General features: G+C 44.5%; 1 protein-coding gene across 2 annotated transcripts in view; it reads left to right on the top strand.

Annotated features, from left to right (window-relative positions):
* The first annotated feature begins 560 nt into the window (after positions 1 to 560).
* Positions 561 to 22,497, top strand: part of ADCY8 (adenylate cyclase 8) — a 269,505-nt gene continuing 247,568 nt past the window's right edge. For both annotated transcript variants that reach the window (XM_037803325.1, XM_037803324.1), the window contains exon 1: positions 561 to 1,717. In XM_037803325.1, the coding sequence (XP_037659253.1) occupies positions 764 to 1,717 (954 nt within the window). In that variant the 5' untranslated portion in view covers positions 561 to 763. The remainder of the gene's footprint in view (positions 1,718 to 22,497) is intronic.

Raw genomic sequence — 22,497 nt, 5'->3', positions numbered from 1 at the left:
CTCCCCACGCCTCCAAATTAACTCTTTGGTGATTTGTTAGCGCTGAGACTACCACCTCCCCAACCCTCCCGCTGGGCGCCCAGCCGCCTCGCCGGCCCCCACTCCTCCCTCCTCATTGCCCCCGCCCCCTGCTCCGCCCAGGCTCCCCATCCCGGCGCGATGGAGTTCTCTGAAGGGCGATGTTCCAGCCGCAGCTGCTAACTTCGCACCCGTCGCCGCCTCCGGTCACCCCCGGCCAGCCCCTCTGCAGCCGCCGGGTCGTGGGCAACCGGAGCCCAGAGCCGCAGCCCGGACCCGCCCGGCGCGGAGCAGAAGCCCGGCACCCAGGCGCCCGGGCACCTCTTAGAGAGCAAAGACTGCGCCAAGACGCTGAGCCTAGAGCCGGCCAAGGAGCCTGCGTCCCGGAAGGGGCTGCGTGGTTCAGAGCGCTTCGGCTTCTACGGACAAATAGCCGCGGCCGCCGCGCACCCCAGCTGCGCGGGCTGGCGGGGGCTGGGGCTGGGGGGCAGCGCGCAAGGACGCAGAGGTCTGCTGCGGTCTTCCCGGCGCCCTTTGCCCCGGGGAGCACCATGACCTGACCGCCGTGGCTCCCTGCCCAGGGCTCTTGCCAGGGGGCGGCCGGGGATAGAAGGGCTCGCCGCCCTGCTCCCTCTCCCCCACTCCCCCACTCCCCCAAATAGGCCGCCTTTGGGTCTTTGGAAACCCCCACAGGCGGTCCCCCCACCCCCCAGGTTCTGCGCCTCCCTCCCTGCCCGCCGGCGCCATGGAGCTCTCGGATGTGAGCTGCCTCAGCGGCAGCGAGGAACTCTACACCATCCACCCGACGCCCCCGGCCGGCAACGGCGGGAGCGGCTCCCGGCCGCAGCGGCTGCTGTGGCAGACGGCGGTGCGGCACATCACCGAGCAGCGCTTCATCCACGGGCACCGGGCCGGCGGCGGCGGCGGGAGCGGAGGTTCCCGCAAAGCCTCGGACGCTGCGGGCGGCGGCCCCAACCACCACGCGCTGCAGCACTCGGGCGATTCGGCGCTGCCGCTCTACTCGCTGGGCCCCGGGGAGCGAGCGCACAGCACCGGCAGCACCAAAGTCTTCCCGGAACGCAGCGGGAGCGGCAGCGGGAGCGGCAGCGGGGGCGACCTGGGCTTTCTGCACCTCGACTGCGCCCCGAGCAACTCGGATTTCTTCCTCAATGGGGGCTATAGCTACCGAGGGGTCATTTTCCCCACCCTGCGCAACTCCTTCAAGTCCCGGGATCTGGAACGCCTCTACCAGCGCTACTTCCTGGGCCAGAGACGCAAATCGGAGGTGGTGATGAACGTGCTGGATGTGCTGACCAAACTCACCCTCTTGGTTCTGCACTTGAGTCTGGCCTCGGCCCCCATGGACCCGCTCAAGGGCATCCTGCTGGGCTTCTTCACGGGCATCGAGGTGGTGATCTGCGCCCTGGTGGTGGTCAGGAAGGACACCACCTCGCACACGCACCTGCAGTACAGCGGCGTGGTCACCTGGGCGGCCATGACCACCCAGATCCTGGCAGCCGGCCTGGGCTACGGGCTCCTCGGCGACGGTATAGGCTACGTGCTTTTCACCCTCTTCGCCACCTACAGCATGCTGCCGCTGCCGCTCACCTGGGCCATCCTGGCTGGCCTGGGCACCTCGTTGCTGCAGGTGCTCCTCCAAGTGGTCATTCCCCGGCTGGCGCTCATTTCCATCAACCAGGTAACTCGCGCCTGCTTTGCTCTTGCCCCTGACATGCGGGAGTTATTTACAGATAGCTTCCAGGGAGCCAGAGGGTTGCCTCCCTTATTTTGAATGCCCTTCCCGCACTTGGCACAGGGCCTGGCACCTGGAGAACGGGTTTTGGTGAATGGGCATCTCTCTGTTCTTAGAGGAAAGTGGGGCAAAATGACCTCTAAACTTTCTTTTAGCTCTACTCTTCTACTGTGATTCTGGGAGTAATTCTCCTCCTACATCAGCTAGGAAACTGTTCTTTCTGCTATTCACATATCCTCCAATCTGCAGTCTCTGGAGCAGGTGACAGAAGGGGAGGAGAAGCACCCCGATTTAGAAAGTGACCCATTCCTTAGCGGCTTTACTCATAAAGTCACAGCAGGTGTCCTAAGGGACGCTGAGACTCTGTGAGTTGGGTTTCTGCGTAGCTCGATGGCAGATGGCACAAAACCTCTGTTCTCGAAGGAAGCAACATTTGCTGAGCACCTATGAATTGCTAGTGCTAGCATATGTCATCTCACCTACCCCTCCCAACAATCTTATGAGACATGTTTGATTTGGGAATTTTTTTTAATTGCCTTGGGGGGATCTGAGATGATGTCCTCCCTCATTTCAAGATCCAACTCCAGTGTTTGAATAAATAAACCTCAGGAATTGGGGGAGGGGGTGTTAAATGACAAAGAATGAAAGTTTTACTTAACTGCAAGGGGACATTATGGCGTACATGATTTGAAATGATATTTGAGTGGCATCTCATGCTCTATGTCTTTTTCTCCTTTCTCCACCTTTCTTCCTGCCCCTCTCTGTTAAATATGGATGTGTCTATGTGAACAAAGTCCCCATTGCCTGTGGATGAGAAGGCAGAGGAGCAACTATTGTTTAAATTGACTAAAACCCATAGATAAATAGTGGCTTGACACTTTGCCAAATGTCTGGCAGGAAACAGGAGAGTGAATTGGAGGGCTTCTTCAAAATGAGGGAAACATGTCAACTGAAGTGTTTTCAAATAGGAGTCTGATGTAGGGTGCTGGGGCCAGGGGCTGTTTTGTATGTAACTGTCCTAGCCTCAGCCTCTTTGCCACTTTGCCCTATTAGAAGCTTAAAATATATATATATATTTGTGGTTGTGTTTGAAAATATGATTCTTAGAATAAATGGGTACTTCGCCTCTGAAAATTGCTTATGATTTTTAGGCTGCTGGCCCTCGTAGGGTGCTTTAACCCATCCTCTGGGTTTTCTAGTCAATTTAGGATTTGGTCTTTTCTGTGATGACTTCATATTCCTTTGCTCAGGATACTCATCTGGTTGGTGGCTTTGGCTGTGCCTCTTGAAGTCTCTAAAGTATATAAAGTACATGGCTGTGATCATGAAGCATGAAATGGGAAGATGAGAGCCTCTGGGTTGACTGGCTGAACTTTCCCTTATTAAAGATAATAAAGAAGGTTTTCTCAAAATCACCATGAATCATTAATACCCATAGATGACAAAATCTTTATTTGATAAGAGGGAATCACTTTCTTTGGGATATTATAAAGTTTAATTTTCTTAACTGTGTTTCTCAATCCTGCTTACCCATGGATCTGAACCTTAATATCTTCTAAATCTCCCCCTTTCTTCCAAGCTCTCTCATGTTTTAGACGTCCTTTATTATCTACTGGACACCAGCAGATTTCTCCTTGGCTTTCTTGTGCCTCTCTCCTCTCCCCTTCTCATTCTCTCTTTGTTAATCTCTCTGACTAACTCTGAGTTGTTTTACAAAAGGTCGTTGTTACCTGATCATTTGAAGAAAATTCCATTTATCATAACCCACTACTTTGCATCAAGCAAGTTTGGAATAGTATTTAGAATAACACATCCCAAGTTGCAAATTATGAATATTGTCAAAGTTCTAAGTATAGAGACACTTTTCTTGCCAAATGAATCCAGAAAGTAAATTTTTGCTCCATATTTCTTTTATACTCGACTCAAATACTACCAGATGGGAGAAAATTAAAAATAACGCCAAAATGTCTTCCCACTCCCACCCCATCATAAACAGTTCTCCGCTGTGAAAATCCAGGCCCTGATACAGAGAAACCAAACTCATTCAACTTTTTGTTTGGGTAGGAATTGTAGCTAAATGATGGTTTCACGGATTGAATCACCTTTTACCAGAATCTGAACAACCAGAGCGCTCTCCCCTCACCTTTGGTACTGAAAGGGCCTTTGCGGCTTTGGTTGCAAAACGTTTTCCTCTAGCGCCCTCTAGGGGTCCAAGCTTGTTTCCCAGCTCTTGCAGGAGGATGAAGTGGAGAATTAATCGCATTTTTTAAAATCTGTGGTTTTCAATCGGTACTGTTTAGTTTTCCATGCTTGGTGATATCCAAAGACGTACCTAAAACCTGCTCATGGCCTCTCATAGAAACTAGAATAAAATCCTAATGCCTATCCGTGGCTTACTCTGTCTTCTATGTGCTGGTTGCTGCTATGTCTCCGATAATCTTCTCCTAGGCTCCACATGCACTGTCGTTTTTCCTGTCTTTCTAACATCTCAAGCTCTTGCTTACCTCTTGGACTTTGTGCTTGCTGCCTAGAACAATTTTCCCAGGTCTTCATGTAGCTGATACATTCCCACTATTCCAAACTCAGGTCACATGCCACTCCGGTAGATGACTTGTGATGTTTTCTTCATAGTCTGTACACCATCTTAGATGACCTCATTTGTTTATGTTAATTGTTTCCTCCCCCCTGTTCCCACACCCTCACAAGAGTGTCCATTGGCTCTGTAAAGGCAAGGGTGTTGTCAATCATGTGGATCACTTTATGTGCAGCACTTAGCAGAATGCCAGGCACATAGTAGACACTCAATGAACAGACACTGAATCAACAAATGCTCTTCATCACAGAGGCATTATTGTAAAATATCTAAGTCTCCTGATGTCATCTTGGAGAAACCTATCTACTCACATACACACGCACAGACATTATGTGTGTAAGGAAGACTTTTACACATAAACATCTTCTGGTGAAGTTAAAGCACAATAATAATCCTTCATATTTGTGCAGTGCTTTACATATGACTGAGCACTTTCACATGCACTGTTGCATTTATTCAAATACATGGTATCACCCTTCATTTTCATTTCAGAGAAGAAAAGACAGATTCTTAGACATTTTAAAGGTACATCCTCAAGATCATTAGTGTAAGTGGTGAGGGCAGGATTCAAATCCAGGCCCCTATGCCAGTCATTTGTCAGGAACTATTTAGGGTTCATTCTTCCAAACATGCGAGCATTTGAAATTATTCAGAGTGAAGAGTACCTGTTTTCACTACTCAAGAGAGTGAAACCCCATATAGCACATGAATGAACATTTACCAAAAAACCAAAGGGAAATTATGAGAGAAAATGATGGAATTGCGGGGAGTGGGCTCTTGGTAGCTAGCTCATCATCTCACTCAGCTGGGTAAAAATTAGTCAACTGAAGGCCATAAGCACTGGAGTAGCATCTCTCTCTACATTAATCCTGATTCCCACCAAGGGGGTGGCTCACATTTAACTTAGCATTTTTAAGAATCAGGAAACTAAAATGAGAGTGTACAGGTAATGCACCTTGGCAGCAGTTTCAAAGTAACAAATGAGCCAAAAATCACCTTCCCTGGAACTATGCTATGAGAATCTGCTCCTCCTGTCTCCCTTCTGAAGGAAATTGCATCAGTGGCTTGCCAGGGTAACAACCAAGCTAAAGTCTCTGCAGATGCCCTATATGAGGAAGCCAAGCCCTGCGTTCACTTGGATCCTTCACTTTTCGCATGGATACAAGATGGACCTAAAATGGGTCACCCAGGAGGTTCATTGCTGTCCACCAAGAGCTAGTTGACATTCTCTCCATTCTGTTAGCAGTCAGACTAAAGTCATTGACTTCCCACCCAAAGTGGTTATTGTCCAGGGCCAATGTGGTCACCCAAGCTTTCTGGGTCCAGAGTGGCATTGCAAATACTGAGGAACCTGCAGAAGGTTCCAAGCCCAGCTGAAAGAGCTCCTTTTACCTTTGCCTCAACAAAGCTCATCTACAGGCAACACTAGGGCTTCAGTTATTCCCTTGGGAAACCTCACGCATTCCAGTTTAAATCAGCTTCATGTATGTGATTCAATCCAATGATAAGAGTGTCTCAGTCCAGATTTTCTCCAGGACACTGATTTTTTTACACTTAATCTTAAGCAAATTGATTATGCTGCCAGTTCAGTTTATCAATAATGACATTATAGAGAGAGACAAATGATACATGATTAGATTATATTTTCTGGGTTCCTTCACATGGCAGATAAATTCTAGGCACAGTTGCTATAATTAGTATTTTACTCTGTTTTAATTGATGGTGACAATAATATGGAATACCATTTGAAAGCCAGCTCGTTCTCATTCTTCAGCTCATTAGTGGTAAGATGGTGAAAATCACTGTTATTGGAAAACTGAGAGGCAACAGTACTTAACCAGAAAAACCACTGCATTGTACTTTCCTCTTGGGGATTCTAAAATGTTACAGCTAGAGGCTAGTTAGTCTTCTGTACTTCTTAGCGAGGTAGATAAGCAGAAGTTCCCCATGGAGGTGATTTTTCCAAGATAACCGAGTAAAAGCAGCCAGGCATGCAAATCCAGGTTAGTCTGTGCTCAAGGTCATGCCTTCAGATTTGAATTTCCCATGCAGTATTTGCTTTCCTGTCTTAGCCACACCCCATCAAACAGGAGACCTAGAGGCAGAAAAAATGCTGATTAAATTACGATCCTTAAGCTTGTCTAACATCAAGGAACATTTAGCCTACCATTTGACCTTTTAAAAAAAAGTCCCTTAGGGGAAAATACATTCTTGTACTGGATAAGAGGGTTTAGATTAGAGAAGCAGGCTCTGTATGTGGCTGGAATGCCCATGTCTGATAATTTAAATGAAAGATTGACTTCACAGGAGAGAGAAAATGAGTACAGATGGAATTATCGACATCCCTCCCCCCACTTATGAAATGTAAACCTAAGTGTCTGGGAATTGCGGCTACTTTGCCTACAGCAAGTGGCATGTAACTAAAACCACCCCAGTTTGGTAGTTGGTGTCAAAGTAAATACCCAGTACTCAAATACTCAAATACTCATAAAATATCCATTAAATGAGTATGACTGGGCTCTAATGTAATGCAGCTAAAGAAAATCCAAATCTCTCTTTTTCAGTACATTTTCCTTTAGCAAATTCATATAGTTTTTTGAAAAAATAATTGCAGCATCCCAGCATGTGTGAGAAAAATACCTTTTAAAAGCAGATTTGAGTGTCAACCTTCCCAAGCAAGAGATGGAAATATTCTCCCTTACTTGTAAACAATACCTGGAAACTGGCCTTTTTGTTTTTGTTTTTTTCTTTTTTGCCAGGGAGATCGGGCTTTCTCAAAGGATATTTTTAATGACTGTTGAAATGACCAATTAAGTCTCATCAGTCTTGGCCTGTAGATACCTTTGCCCTGGAGTTGCAAATAGGGGGAGTCTGTGTCTTTAGAGAGAGTGGTGAAATGGTTGTGCGGTACGTGCATTTTGAGACTGAATTATGAATTTGGTTTTCTTTGTATCTGGTAACATCACCTGACTGGTACCAGTGGGTCAAAGGATCAAATAGAACGGGAAGCCTGGGAAGTCTTGGCCTCTGGAGCAGCTGTGGCAATGTTATGCTAAGTAGGGCAAACGCATTAGTCATATTTACACTTCTGTGATTGATGGCATTTTAAGAGCTCATCAAAAATAAGTGGACCCAAGCAAAAAATGAAAGATGAAAAAAAAAAAACCATTTATCCCCCAATCAGTGTTGCTAACAGTGTGTCACTGGAGGACCCTATTACAGTCATGCACTGTTGTCTAAATATTTCTTAGGATGTGAATTTATTCATTTCACAAATGTGTCTATTTGAGTTGATCCTACATGTGTTTATTTTCAGTGTAGGAGACATTTGCAACACTTGTCTCAAACTCTTCCTCTCACTATGGAATGGGCCCCCTGTTGATTCTCTGAGGGACAGTATGTCCAGAATATGGGGCTGGATGGCATATCGGTTCACTTGACATTATCGCTTTTGAAGCATATTCTTTGCTCTTTCTCTGGGCTGGAATTCAGGGTAACAGGAACTCCAGGTTGGCTGGCGCTTGAGAATTTCTGTGACACACAGGTCTTGAACATCAGTTAGCAAAAGAATGGTCTATGTAAATAATTTCTTGCCCAGCATTTTCTTGCAACTCTAGTGGAGTAATTTCTTCTTCCGGGGCCAGCCGCAGTGGGGCAGGGGAAACGTGTATGGTCTGCCCTGTGCTTCCCCAGGAAATGTAATTGGATTTACACACTCAAATAATGTCATGTGAGTCTTGTTTATGAAGGACTATTTTAAGAAGTCAAGTCACTTAAGCAACACTTCTGAAGCCAGCTTTTCTCACGGAAAGATGTTTCACCGTCAGCCCTGCAGCTAGAGGAAGAATGCAGAGTGGATTAATTAACCATAGAGGTGGCAGACATTCCAAGAACTAGATTTCTAACACGGCATGTCCTCAGATAAACCTATGTTTGCATGTGTCTTTGATATAGCTGCATTGGACTCTGAATGGGTATGTCTATGATTTGATACTTGAAATTAATTTAACTAGATCATCTATTTTAATTGCACATTAATTGGTTGTTGGGGTGTTCTATCCCTCCCACCCCACTTCCTGCCATATATGCCTAAACTCAGGTGTTACTAATTGCAGAATGTCTTTGAAGTGCAAATTCTCTCAACTTGGGAAATGATAAAGTCATGCATGGCGAAGATATCAGCTAGATGTGAAATTAACCACATTAGCGTGCTGTTTCTCAATCAATAAATTTAAAAACTGCCATCTCTACATTAAGTGTGTACCAGTGTAAAATTTTTGCTAGATAAGAGCTATAACCACTTCATTTTGTAAACAACACACCCTTTTCCTGTGTCAGCTGGTTTTCCAGTTGACTAGAGTAAACCATTTCAGAATCTTACCCTCTTTTTTTTTTTGATTACATGCTGAATACACGATTGCTTATAAAATAGAGACAACTAAGGATTACGGAATGTGTAATCAAATTATATTTTACTTTTCACTCAGAACATGGGAGAAGAAATGTAGCATAAACAATCTAACAGAACATGACCAAAAAAAAAAAAAAAAAAAAGAAAGAAGAGAGAAAATAAGATATCCTGGAAGCTGAGGGGATAGAAGGGATATAGGAAGGACATGACTTCTGTCCCCAAATATTTAAGATGCTGCTATGACTATGACAGAGAAACTGGTCATTTGACATGTGTCTCCTCTGGAACAGAATAAGACCAATGGATGGACCTTATAGCGCAAGAGGTTTTATTAGTTCATTAAAAGGTGAGGCTTTTTTAGCAACCACAACAAAGCTATCCAGGTTTTTTTGTTTGTTTTGTTTTTTAATGAAGAAGCCCTCTGTCATGGGGAGTCTTCAGGAAAAACCTGCACAATCTTCCATTAGGGGTGTCATAAAGGAAATTCCCATACAGGGACACGTTTTCCTCAAGGTCAGTTGAAAGTCGTTGGCTGTATCTCCAGTCATCACATCTGCTCTGCAGGCAGGAAGAAGGAGAAGAGGGGAAGGCCAAAATGGCAAAAGAGCAAGTGCCAGCTGAGTTGGCTCCCCTTTTAAGGAGCTCCTGGAATCCCTACCCCAAAACACCTGCTTATATTTCAGGGGCTAGAATTGTGTCACGTGGCTACACCACAGCAAGGGAGGATGGGTGATTTGTGCTTGCTAACCCCCAATAAAACCAGGATTGCATTAGGAGAATGAGGAGAGTCAGGATTAAGTAGGTAAACTGCTCAACAATTATGGACTGCCTCTTGGGTTCTAGGTCCTGGGACAGTTGTGTAGTAGTTGTCAGGTGCTATACAGGTGTGCGCTGTAATGGAGCTAAGACTTTAATGGAATTTGGAAGGGAGTTTGTGACTGGTGGTGGTGGAATTGGGGAGGTCTGTAACTAGCTCCTGGAACATATCCAGAGCACAGACTTCAGTAAACATTACGTACAAATGCAATTCTTGGGCTCCTTTACTACAGACCTCTAAAGTATGAAAAATCAGAGAAGCAATGGATTTCTTTTAGGAGTTGCCTGAAAGGAAAGGTCAGACTTTGAAGAAATTGTAGATGGCTATGGATCTCCCTTCCTAGTGAAAAGAGTGTAAACGGAGCCTGGGGAAGGGCTAAAAGGTCAGTTACTAAGCATCACGTGATCACAAACTCAAGGCTTCCCAAGCCTGGTGACATGGCAGGCAGGTGACATCTGCCTGACACAGGAACATCAGGCAGGTCTGCAGCTCTGGGAACTCACAGTGGCTCTGTGCTCACAGTGATACTAGCTAAAAACCAGAGGAGCTGCCCGCAGGGGGCTCAGGTGACCCATTCCCCCCAAGGGGGTGGGCAGACAAGGAGCACGGGTGGGGCTAAAGCTCCTCTCCTGGGAGCTTGCCTTGCTGGCACCCGTGTTTTCCCCTATTGGAACAATCCTATAACGTTCCCATGTGCCCCACCAGACTGTGAGTCCTTGAGGGCAGGGACTGGGTCTTACTCATCTTTGCATCCCCAGCACTGAGCACAGCATCTGGCACATGGAGGATCCTGAATACTGTATTTTTAAATGAATGGAGGAGTGAATATTATATGACCACCTCCACGCCATCACCCCATACTCACAGTCCCAAAAATGGAATGAGAAATCAGTGAAAAGACAAAAATCAGTTTCTCTGTTCAGTGCAGGCAGAAGTACATCACAATTACATGGAGTCTTTTGGGTAAAAATTCACTGGCTGAGTTTTTTGCTAGACATATTTTATTGAGATATATTCACACACCATATAATCCATCTAAAGAATACAATCAGTGACTCACAGTATCAGCATATAGTTCTGCATTAATTGCCACAATTTTTGAACACTTTCATTACTCCAAAATAAAGGAAAAAAAAATTAAAAAGAACACCCAAAATATCCCATACCCCTAATCCCTCTATTATTTATTTTTGTGCTAGACATATTTTTAAAAGGTTGTAGTAGATAATGTGAAGAAAAATCCAAGTAATTATCCAGATCATTGATGTCAAAAAAAAAGGGAAAAACGAAAAAGAAATTATGTACACAAATAGCCCATGTACCTTTGTCTGTCCTGAAAATTTTAAATGGGTGGGGCTGATCTGTACAAAACAGAGTCCCAATACTGTCACAGGTATCACCCTAACCTTTGCCTCCTTCTGGATCCTTCAGCATCTTGGCTCTGGATCCTGCCACCGCCCCTTGCTCAGGCACACCTGACACCACTTCTCTGGCCTGACCGCTCAGTGATGCCTCCTTCTGGTCATCACCTGATACACGTCCTCTGGCTTCCTGCGGGTGTAGCTGTGGGCAAGGGGTGCTCCCACTCTGACCTGACTCCTGGCACTTGACACCAGTGGGTGGTCTGCCTCCCTCCTAAGGAGAGGACAGAAGGGGTTGACTTTGCTGAGCCTAGTAACTGGATAATTCCTTAATCTACCATATCCCACAGCTTAAAACCTATCACATAAAAACCTTAACTGGACCAGTTTACCTGCAGACTGCCTAAAAGCAAAATCAGGTACAAAATCCAATTAAGTACATATTGGAATCTAATGCCATTAACTAAAACGAGACTGTGGGAAGTCCAAAATAAAGCTTATTAATAAGTCTTCTGTTTTTAGTTCTGGGAAGCATTCCCCTCTTTATTTCATTTTTCTAGTGTCAGTTCAAGAAGCAAAAGAAAAATCAATATGAGCAAGCTTGTTTTCTTCTAAGCTCACAGTCAAACCCCCCACCCCCATTGTGAATTGGGGTCTATTCGTGGTGGGCGGCTCATTTGAGAAAGGCTTCATGGCCCCTCAGTCGGTGTGCAATGAGTACCAAGTCTCCCCTTTTCTATTTATGAGGCAACGATGCTGCCCTTCTCTTTTACCAAGTGAAGAATGATGTCACCTACATCTCTGGGACCCTGTCCAAGTCATCTCAGCCCAGGGGACAGAGCCAGAGGACAGTCAGAGATATCTGCAAAACCATGTAGGTCCATTTCCTTAGAAACCTAGAAACCACAGCTCCTCATCCTGTTTTTGCCATGGATTTTTCTCAGTGACTTTGGCCAAATGGCTTTGGCTTCTTCAGACCTGAGTTTCCTCCCACTTCAAGGGGATTTTTGTATAGTGGGTGTGCCAGTTTGAATGTATTATGTCCCCCCAAAGGCCGTTATCTTTGATGTAATCTTGTGTGGGCAGATTTATCAGTGTTGATTAGATTGTAATTCTTTGAGTGTTTCCGTGGAGATGCGCCCCACCCAACTGTGGGTGATGACTCTGATTGGATAATTTACATGGAGGTGTTGGCCCGCCCATTCAGGGTGGGTCTGAATTAAATCACTGGAGCCATATAAATGAGCTGACAAACAGAAGGAACTCAGTGCAGCTGAGAGTGACATTTTGATGAGGAGCTGTTGCCTGAGAATGCCATTTTGAAACCAGAACTTTGGAGCAGACGCCAGCCACGTGCCTTCCCAGCTAACAGACATTTTCTGGACACCATTGGCATCCTCCAGTGAAGGTACCCTTTGTTGATGGACACTTATGGCCTTAAGACTGTAACTTTGTAACCAAATAAACCCCCTTTTATAAAAGCCAATCCATTTCTGGTGTTTTGCATTCCGGCAGCATTAGCAAACTAGATCAGTGGGAAAACATACAGGATTATGCAGGGTTTCCCCACTCCATACTGGGTTAGATGGTCCTTCTCTGTTGATTGCCTGACCCTTTACCTCCTCATCTACCCTGCCTTGTGTGGCATTCCATTCCATCACCACCAGTCACAAACTCCCTTCCAAATTCATAGTGGCAGGGACTGTACCCGGGGCACTGTTGTGTCTCTAGGGCATGGTCTAGAGCAGGTTACATATTTTTCCTTTCCAGGTTCCTGGGGGGGCTCTCTCTTCCTTCGTCTCTTTAATGTTGGGGCTCCTGAAGGTTCCATTGCAGTTATCACCCCCATTTCACTCCACACATCTCCCTGGGCAATCAGGCTCTAGCTATTTGCTTCTCACTCCTAAATCTAGATGTCTAGCCCAGATATCTCTGTCAAGCTTAAGACAGGGCTAGGTGGTACTCTGCTGGGCACCTCCATTTGAATGTCCCACAGGCAACTCACCCTAAACAAGTCGAAAATCGATGGCTTGTCCCCCAACGTATGCTGCCTCTCTTGTGTTTCATATTCAAGCAACTAGAATCCCCACTCATGCCTTCATGACACCAGAAATGGGGAGCCCTTCTTTAGCCCTTCCTCCCCTCCAATCCCACGGCCAACAGGAAATCCTGATGGCTTTGTCCCACATTGCTGGGATCTGTCCACAGCTCTGCTCTTTCTTTTCTGGTGCATCTCCCACCCACCCACCCATGACTTCTCAAGTCTTTCCTTCCCTCCCTAAGCTAGTTCTCCTCCAGGCCAGCTCCTCACCTCCCAAGTATGAGCCTCCCCAGTTGCTAGGATTCCCATCATATCACCTCGCTGGTTAAGCTTTACAAGTGAAGCTCATTACCCTCACCCTGCATTGACCATGCTGGCTTATGCCTCCCCGTGTTTGCCAGGAAAATTAGGCTGCCCTTTTCTCCCTTCTTTGTCTGGCAATATTCACTCAGGTGTCACCAGCTCAGGAAGCCTCCAAAACAGGTGCCCAGTTTACAATTATCTAGAGTGTGTTTTATTGGAATATCCTGCTTTGTTTGTTCATTTGAATTTAAGAATCTGAGTTTAGGTTGGTTGATAAGGGAAGGAGGAGCAGGCAGATGAAACAGAATGGGACAAAAAGACAAGCGGTCCTCCACGTAAGGTTCTTTCAGTGCAGTGGGAGAGGACCTGTACCAAGTATCGCTATGTGCCAGACTTACACATTTCACAGGGAACATACTGGAGTAGGCAGAGTGCAGTGCAGGATGTGAATTCCTGCCACCGGCGATTGATCTGTCCTGTGAAGTTTGTGATACCAGCAAGGGCTTTCATCCTTCTGTACCTCACTTTCTTCAGCTGTAAAAGGGGAATAATAACAGTAGCTCAGAAGTTGTTGAAGAGATGAAATAATACATATGGACTATTTAGATAAGGGCCAAGAACAAGGAATCACATACTACGTTTCATTTTTTCTTATAATTTAATTTTCAAAGCAGTCATCCTCTTTGCTTGAGCCCTGTGTGGCCCTTTCCTGGGCTCACCTGACTAAACCCAGACCAATACTTCTCAAATTTCAGTGTGCATTAGGGATAAAATGGGGTCTTGGTCAAATTCAGTTTCAGGGAGAGTCTGAGATTCTGCATTTCTAACAAGCATTCAGGTGTGGATATTGCCAATCTGCAGATCATAATTTGGGTTGAAAGGCTCTGGGATTCATCCCAGATCCCGCCTGCCCTGCAGTCATTTCCTGCCCTCTGGCTTCTCCTAATTCTCTATCCATCCACCCATCCCTTCATCTGTCCAACTTTCATTCATTCATTCATTCACTCCCTCATACAACAAATATATGTGGAGCACCAACTAGGCACTGTTTGCAAGCTCTAGGATACTGTGGTGAAAAACAGAGCCAGGTTCCTGCTATCGAGACATCATAATCTAGAGTATGAGACAGACATTAATCAAACAGTGACTTAAATGAAGTGAATAATTTCAAACTGAGTTAAATGATTTTTAAGGCAGGAGGTGCTTAAAAAGGCCATAACTAGGGTGAAGCAAGTGAGGCTGTGGGATGCAAAATTTAAAGAGACGGTTACTCTTGGGTGCTACCCTGAGAATGAGCATTTCCTTAATTTTGGGTCCTAGGCACCTAGTTTTCCTCACCCTAATCCTGGCCTTGGTTTCTGAAAAAAAGAAAAACCTGGCTTTTATTGGGCTGGAAACTATTCTTAATCCAGGATCAGAAGGATTAATCGGAGTTAGCCAGTGAGTTTGGAATGATGGTTTCCTTCTTTGACTCTAGCCCTAACCCTATGCTCCTTGAAGACAGGGTCTACCCGTTTATATATCCCTGGAATGGGGGCTGGCACATCACCGGGGAAGCACGTAGCAGGGACTTGTTGAGTAAATAGCTGAATAATCACCTTAGAAAGATAGTATTAGTATTGCTGCTTCCCTTTTATGGATGAGGATGCTGAGGTCAGAGTGGTTAAATAATTTCCCTTCAGTCACACAGCTAGTGGGAGATTCCAATCCACTTCTGTATCATTCCACAGCTGACCCCTGGATTTGATGGTCTTTCAAGGCGACTTTATCTCAATCAATTCTGCTGGTTTCTGAGGCAGTGAGTTAAAATTAATAAATGAGAAGAAAAATAAAATTTGTTTTCCAAATGGCAGCAATGCCTGTAATGATGTTTATTGCCTTGTGGAGCCAGAGGGAAGCACCATGTATTGGAAATAGCATCAGAATAGTTATCAAAAGACCCTTCTCAGATTTTCCATCAATACAGTGCAACTATGTGCAAATCCCTCAACTTGGGTTGGCCTCAAAATGAATTCCTTGCAGCTCTAAAATTTCATCACTATAAAATGACTCCGGAGGTTCCTCACAGCTCTGAAACTTTTTTTTTCCCAAGAGTTAGGATGAATGTGAATGTGGGGTGTTGTATTCTTTTCCTGGTTTATTTGGCTGACACGATCAGATAATGACAATTCCAATAGAAAACAGAGCTTGTTGGAGTCTTTGACCTCTGAGATTCTAAGGAAGAGAAAGACAACTAATGATGTTCAAATACTGAATTACTTATTAGATGGTATTTGGTATTTAATTTCTCCTGGTGGCTTTATTATATTGACACCACGAGTTGTAAAATGGTGTGCCATTTTAGTCGTTTGTTTGATTTGTCTCGAGGAGAATGGTGACTGAGATGTTTAATTGACAGACAATTGTTTCTTTTGAATATTTCATTAGTGACTTTGTGGCGCTTGTCAGAATTGCCTATCTGGCTTTTTCAAAATGTGCATGTCAGCTGTGATCAACAAGCCATTTTATGTCAGTCTTACCCAGCAGTGATTGAACTGGGCATTCATACAGCCTGAATATCCACAGTTGCGAGTTCGGCTTTTACGGATGCCTCTTAATTGTCTGTGGACCCCAGGGAACAGATAGTGTAGCCTTGACAAACTCACTTAAGCCTGCCGTTTATTAGTTGCTTCGTCCATAATAAATGAGGATAAGGTACCTGCTGTCAGAGCATCGCTATAAATATGAAAGGAGTTAATAAATAGGAAAGCATTTTTGAACAAGTAAGTAGCATTATTATTATTGTTATTTCTGTAAACCAGATGGGACTGATGCAGCCCACAGCAGCTCTGTCGTTGGCATGGACTCTAAGGATCACAGGACAGAAGTCCACCAGTGTGATGGCCTGAATTGTGGGTGAAACGGGAGGGCTCCACCATCCGGACGTTTCTAGGAATAACGATCATTGCATACTAGAAGCAAGAACCGCCCCCCAGGATGAGAGGATGCCCACCAAATTCCATCCCACACCCTACTCATTGCTCTGTCTGTGTACGAGAATACCAGTCACAGGGAATCACCCCTCTGCCATGAATTAGAATGTTTTTGTAAGGAAGAGAAACCGTTTTGTTCTGGATGCTCATCTGTGTTCCCACAGTTCTCCATACTGAAGTCCTACGTTATGTAAAGTTCTTCCTGATTTGTGGATGATGGCTGCAGACTAAATTGCCATTTGACGTCCTGCAAAAGAGACCAGACTAGCCAAGAGTTCAAGGTCATTTGGGCATAAAAATGGCAGAAAAGATCATTTTAAAATCTAGTTATATTTTTGTTTCAGGTCTATCTCATGCATATGGAACTATTTTAAACTGTGAATCTTCCCCAATATTAAGCAACCACTAAAGGACAGCAAAACTAATCCATTGTTCATCATATTAGCAGGAAAACACAGAGCAAGGTAAACAGCAAGTTCCCTCCAACAAATGCAATTAAAGAAGCTTTAGAATAGCAGCAAACCTTTTTTCAAACTAGTCTAAGCACTATAATATAAAACTGATGACAATGGTACTGCATTGCTTTAAATCCATTCCAATGCACTCCTTGCTGCATGGCCATTCTTCTCCTTCAAAACCCACCAAGGTTCCATGGAACACCTTTGGAGAATCACTCTTAAGACGACCTCTTCCAGGTGTAGAAGCTTTGAGAACTTAACTTAGATGTTCCCAAAGGGAGAACCAGGTAACAGAACACACTGGCATCTGGCAGTGTCTTGTCAGTGTTGCTGTTGGAGTGCATATTAGGGCAGAACACAGGTGCTTTGGTTTCAGAGTATCCTTGGCCAAGGTCAAGAGTTCCAATAACTAACATTTACTGCACACCTTCTATGTCTCTGTTATGTGGGTTACACACATCCTATCCAATCCGAATGCTTTTCCTGCACAGTAGCATAGTAACCTCCATTTTGAAAATGAGGAAATTGAGGTTCACAGAGATTCATTTAGCTGGAGTCATTCCAGTTGCATGTGGCCAAGTAAGAATTCAAAGTCAAGTCTGATTGGTTCCAAATATATGTGGATTCCCACCTGTCCTACATGTTAGGCTGTCTGTCAAGCAAATCCATATTCACATTTAACAATTCATTTTCATTTTATGTATCGACTGTCTACTATGTGCTAAACTTTAGGGATGCAAAGTCAAAGCAGACATCTTTCCTGCCCTCAAGCCATTTATGTTACTGGAGCAAGACGGCAAGAAATAAATTATTGGTTAACGAATGGACTGCCTCTTGTGATGGCTCTGCAGAGAAGTGCAGTGGATTTCATACCTTGATATTTACCCAGCCTTCTGTGTTCTCTTCTGCTTATGTTACTTGAAATACTCCAGAGCTAGTTGCCCTCACGACTCTGAATTACCCTAGATTGTTTTTACATATGCTTTAAAATGAGGGTTGAGGATATGCCCGTCTACCTGGGACAGATTTCTTGACATAGGCTGTGTTTCAGATTGCTGGTTGCCTACCAATATGCCTTCCCATTTCCTTGCAAACAGAACCCAAATTTTATCTTGGGAGGGAATGTGCTCAGCTGAGAGATTATATATACCTGCTTCTTTTGTCTCTAGAAGTAGCCAATGAGATATACTCATTACCGGAGGGTCTTGGAAAGCATTTAAAAGACGCCTGATTCATCTGGGAAGCACTCCTTTTTTCTCCCACCTCATCCCCTTCAGCCATCTTTCTGCCTGGGAAGCAGATGTAACAATGGCAGCTCCAGCAGCCATCTTGGATCATGAGGTGGCTATGAGGATGGAAGCCACAGAGTAAGCATGGTGGACCACAAAGCACTAAGAATCCTAGGATACAGGATTCTATGAGGTCGCCATACTATCCCTGGACTGCTTTATTCCTAGACTTTTTTATGTAACATAAAATATACCAGATTTGTTTAATCCACTATTATTTTAGTTCTCTTTTACCAACATCCAAATACAATTTCTAATCAATACAAGCTCCAAAATATATTCATGGCCTGTCTCATCCAATGAATTAACATTGACTACTCCTTGAGATCACATTGTAATCCTTCTATCTTAGCATTCTTAAGAGTCTGGTCATTTAAGACAAATAGAGCCATTTTCATTTTCTGTTTTCCTTTGCTCCAAACTTGAGATTTGGGGAACAGAAAGACCCAGTTCAGATTTTGAGTCATCTGATGTATAATTTATAGCACTAGAATAAATGCCAGGTAACAATCATGGATAGAGAAGATTTGTGGGACTATTTCCCAAGAGAAGACATTGAAGCCTTCCGATATATAACTCTTTGAAAGTAAACCAGCTTTGTGATATTAAAAAGCCAGCCCTGGAGTAGCTCACCAGAGGCTAGATGCCCCATTGTCATGGATTTTGGGCAAAGGGGAACAGGTTGAACAAAATTATTTTTAAGTTCCTTTCTAATTTGAGACTTCTGATTCTGTGATTCTTGAAGTTATAAATAATTCTTCTGATATAGAACAATTGGACCCTGAAAAGAAGAGAAGTCCAAGAAATCTTCTAAGTCTCTGAACAGAATACTGGTCATTTAAATCAAGCTCTTCTCTAAACATGTCCTCCTCCTGTTTCTTGATCTCAGTGAATGCTGAGTTCTCTATTCCATCTTTACTGTTGTCCAAATCAGAAAGCCCAAAAGGCATCGTTATCACTTCTTCTTTGCTCACTCCCTATGTCCAATCCATTACAGATTGGAGTTACCATTGACAGATTCATTAAGTCATCCTTTTTCGGCACCATCCTTGTTCAGCTACTGGTACTGAAAATATTCTCTCTGCAGTTCTTCTTCCATTCTAGTGCAGGTGGTCATCATTCTCCCTCTGGAATACAGTAGCCTCCCTGTATCCGCTTTTTCCTCTTTCCCATCTATTATCCATAGTATCTCCAAGATGAAGTTTTTTAATGATGGTTTAATGTCTTCAGTAAATGTCAGTAGCTTCCCATTGCTTTTAGGATTTCTTGGGACCCACCTCCTAGACGTGGCCTCTGTCTCCCTCAAATAGTGCTCTTCTTCATCTTGCTTTCTCTCCTCAAGTCATAATGACCTTCACTAAGTTCTTTGAAAAACCCTATGCCTTCTCCTGCCTCTAAGCTATCTGAGTTTCTATTCCTTTTCTGCCCAGGAAGCTTTTTCCTTATTCTCATCTCAAGGACCTTTCTCAGGGAAGCTTACTCTGCTTTCTCTGATTAAGTCACAGAGATTAGGTCACAGCCTAATCACGGATTCAAATCTCCCTATACTATACCTAGAAAACCTATACCATGGTGTGTGTGTGTGTTGTGTTGTGAGATTATTTGATCCATGTCTGTCTTTCTCACCAGACTATAAGTGCAATGAAGACAGGGAGTAGGTCAGGTTTGCTTGCTCTCTAGAATATTCTCAACACCCCATGTATGATAAAATATTTAAGAATGAATGACTCTATCAAGGACAATAGCCAAGGCTGTAGTTAGGGGCTGGTTGCTAGTCCTGGCTTCTCTGGAGGACATATGGCAGTAGAATTTACATCCAAGAGGGTGAGATAAACTTAGATCTAATCAGGGTTAGATTAGATCTGGCTTCCAGCCTGTCTCTCTCTAGCAAATCCTGGGAAAGGCTAAAAATTTCGGAGAGAATATTTTCAGCACCAACAGATAAACAGGGATGTTTCCAAGAAAAGATGACCTAATGAATCTGCCAAATAGTAACTCCACAAAATCGTCATGCCAGGGTGATGCTCTTATTTTCATAGCCAATGTTCTGGTAAAAGTACTCATGGTTTCCACAGGCTTTAAATAGATGATATCATTGAAGAGGTAACAGCAATTTTATTAAACATAATTACTCTTATTGCTTGTTTCTTATAATGGCTCTTGATAAGGCTGAGCAGTGAAATAAATATGTAAGTTCTGTTGACCTCATGAAGAGGAATTTGACACTGTGACTATTATTCTGTGTATACATGTGTTACGGAGGACGATTTTTGAGTCATGCTGTCATTTGTCCCCTACAATTTAGGATTGTTAAGTAGGAAACATAATGAACATAAGAAGGTGGGAAATAGATTCATATGTTTAATTTATAAATTTCCTGTCAAATTTTCATCCTAATTCAGCTTGAATAGCCAAATGCTGGGAGCTCAAGCCACCCCAGGTAGCTCTTTGGCTCATGTGACAGCTCTACTTGTAGAGAATAATGTTTGCTGTACACATAATATGGACAGCTGCCACATTTGTTTACTGTAAAGGCCACCCCAGATCGTAATATCCATTGCTACCAACATCACCATCACTTTCATCATCACCATCATCTCCTTTCTTCTGCTTGCTCCTCATCACCGCAAGTGTCCCTGACACTGGAACTACTGGAAGCAGAGGTTGAGGGATGGACCGATGGGCATGGGGTTTCATGGGGGAGGAGGGAGGAAAGGGGCACATGGAGCCACAAAGCTGGTAAACACAGAAGCCAGAAAATAAACCTGAAATCACATACTTAGAAGCTTAACTTTTCTCCATCGGTACCAGGGAGCTACTGAAGGGCTTTACACCAAAGGCAGGGTACTTGGATTTACATTTGAAAGACTTCCCTGGTTGAGGGGTTGGGAGAAGGGATGTTGGTGCTTGGAGCTAAGAAAACTAGAGGGCTACTGCAGCAGATCAGACTCCTCTGGGAGGCACATTTATGTAGCTAAAAAATAAAATGAAAAGAAGATTCCCTCCAGGGCCTCATCCTTCCGTCGTTCCTTTACTTCGGCTGCCCATTTGCCATCATCTTCTCTTGGCCTAAGTACTAGACCTGGTAGGCCCAGGGGACAACGGTCTGGCTGACTCTCAGGCCCTCCAGCCTGTCTCAAAGGCACTATATTTTGTGCCCAGCAGCCTTAGATTGGCAGCCACACTCCCTCCCATTGCCCAATGCCCTGCAGCAAATGTGCTTCCTTCGTCAAAAGCACGTTGTTTGTATCGAAGCTTCACTTGGCACACAGCCGTCATAAAAGCAATGCATTCGCTTTTCTGTATTCCGTATGGATTCTTTCTCACTGTGGGTGTCTGCACACTTTGTCTACCTTGTCTGAGCCTGGTCCACTGCTCTGGATGTGTCATCTCTTATATAGTGGGCTTCCTACCACTGTCCTAATCATGGACCCCTGCCTCTTGGAACCATCTTCATCTTCCTTTGTCTTCGTGACCCCCTGCAGCATCTCACACTGTGCTTGGCATAGACTAAATGCAAGTTAAATGTCTGCTAAGTTGAATTAATTATATCAATAAGTCTTTCTTAAGCACCTAATAGGAGGCAGGCAATGTGCTAGATGCTATGTGAGAGAGATGAATTAGACAAGACCCTTCTTTTCTGGGATTTATAAGTTAGATGGGAAGAGATAAAAATATACACTACTGATAGAACAGTGGGAAAGGACAAACTCTTTGAGCTTTTGGAAACCAATCCAGTCCCTGGGTCAAGGCATCCAGTCTGAAGGATTCCTGAACTGCAGGGCCAGGGAGGCCAGAGGGAGAAGTCATTCATCCTGACGGGGGACACTGGAGAAGGCTTCACCATGCAGGCGGCAGGGAGCTGGGAATTCAAGGGGAAGATTTAGAGATACCCGCAGAATTGTGTGGTAATAAGGTTAGACCTCCACTGCTGGAAGATGAGATGCCCACATTCATGCCTGTTATTGTATTTTAATCTTCAGGAAATTTTCACTCCTATATTTCCTCCCAGATAGAAGGGAGCAGCTTGGCAAATTCAGAAGGCAGTGCCGCAAAGTGGGTGAGAAAGCATGCGCTGGAGTGAGTGCTTGGGTTTGGCTTCTGTTACCAGCGATCATTCGCTATGTGAATTGGCAAGTTACTCAACCTCCAGAAGCCTCAGTGACCTTGTCTGTAAAATGGGATCGTTACAGCAAGCATCTTCTCAGGGAGGTGTGAGCATTAGCAGGGATGATCCAGGTACAGCTTGGGAACAGAGCCTAACCTGTGAGTGCTGCTGCTACAATGCACCTTGGGGTGGAAGCACCACGAGGGCAGGGACCTCGATTCTCCTGTCTGCTGCCGCAGCGCCAGCCCCAAACACAGTGCTCAGTACACACTTACGTGCTCCATAGGTATTTACTGAATGAATAAACAGAATTGTTGGAGGCGTAGCAAAGCCCACCTGGAAAAGCTTTGGCCAAAGCTCTAGTGATGGGTCT

The sequence above is a fragment of the Choloepus didactylus genome, chromosome 14, assembly GCF_015220235.1.
Source record: "Choloepus didactylus isolate mChoDid1 chromosome 14, mChoDid1.pri, whole genome shotgun sequence".
NCBI lineage: Eukaryota > Metazoa > Chordata > Mammalia > Pilosa > Megalonychidae > Choloepus > Choloepus didactylus.
The sequence above is the reverse complement of the archived record's forward strand: the minus strand, read 5'-3'. Positions and strand labels throughout refer to the sequence as shown.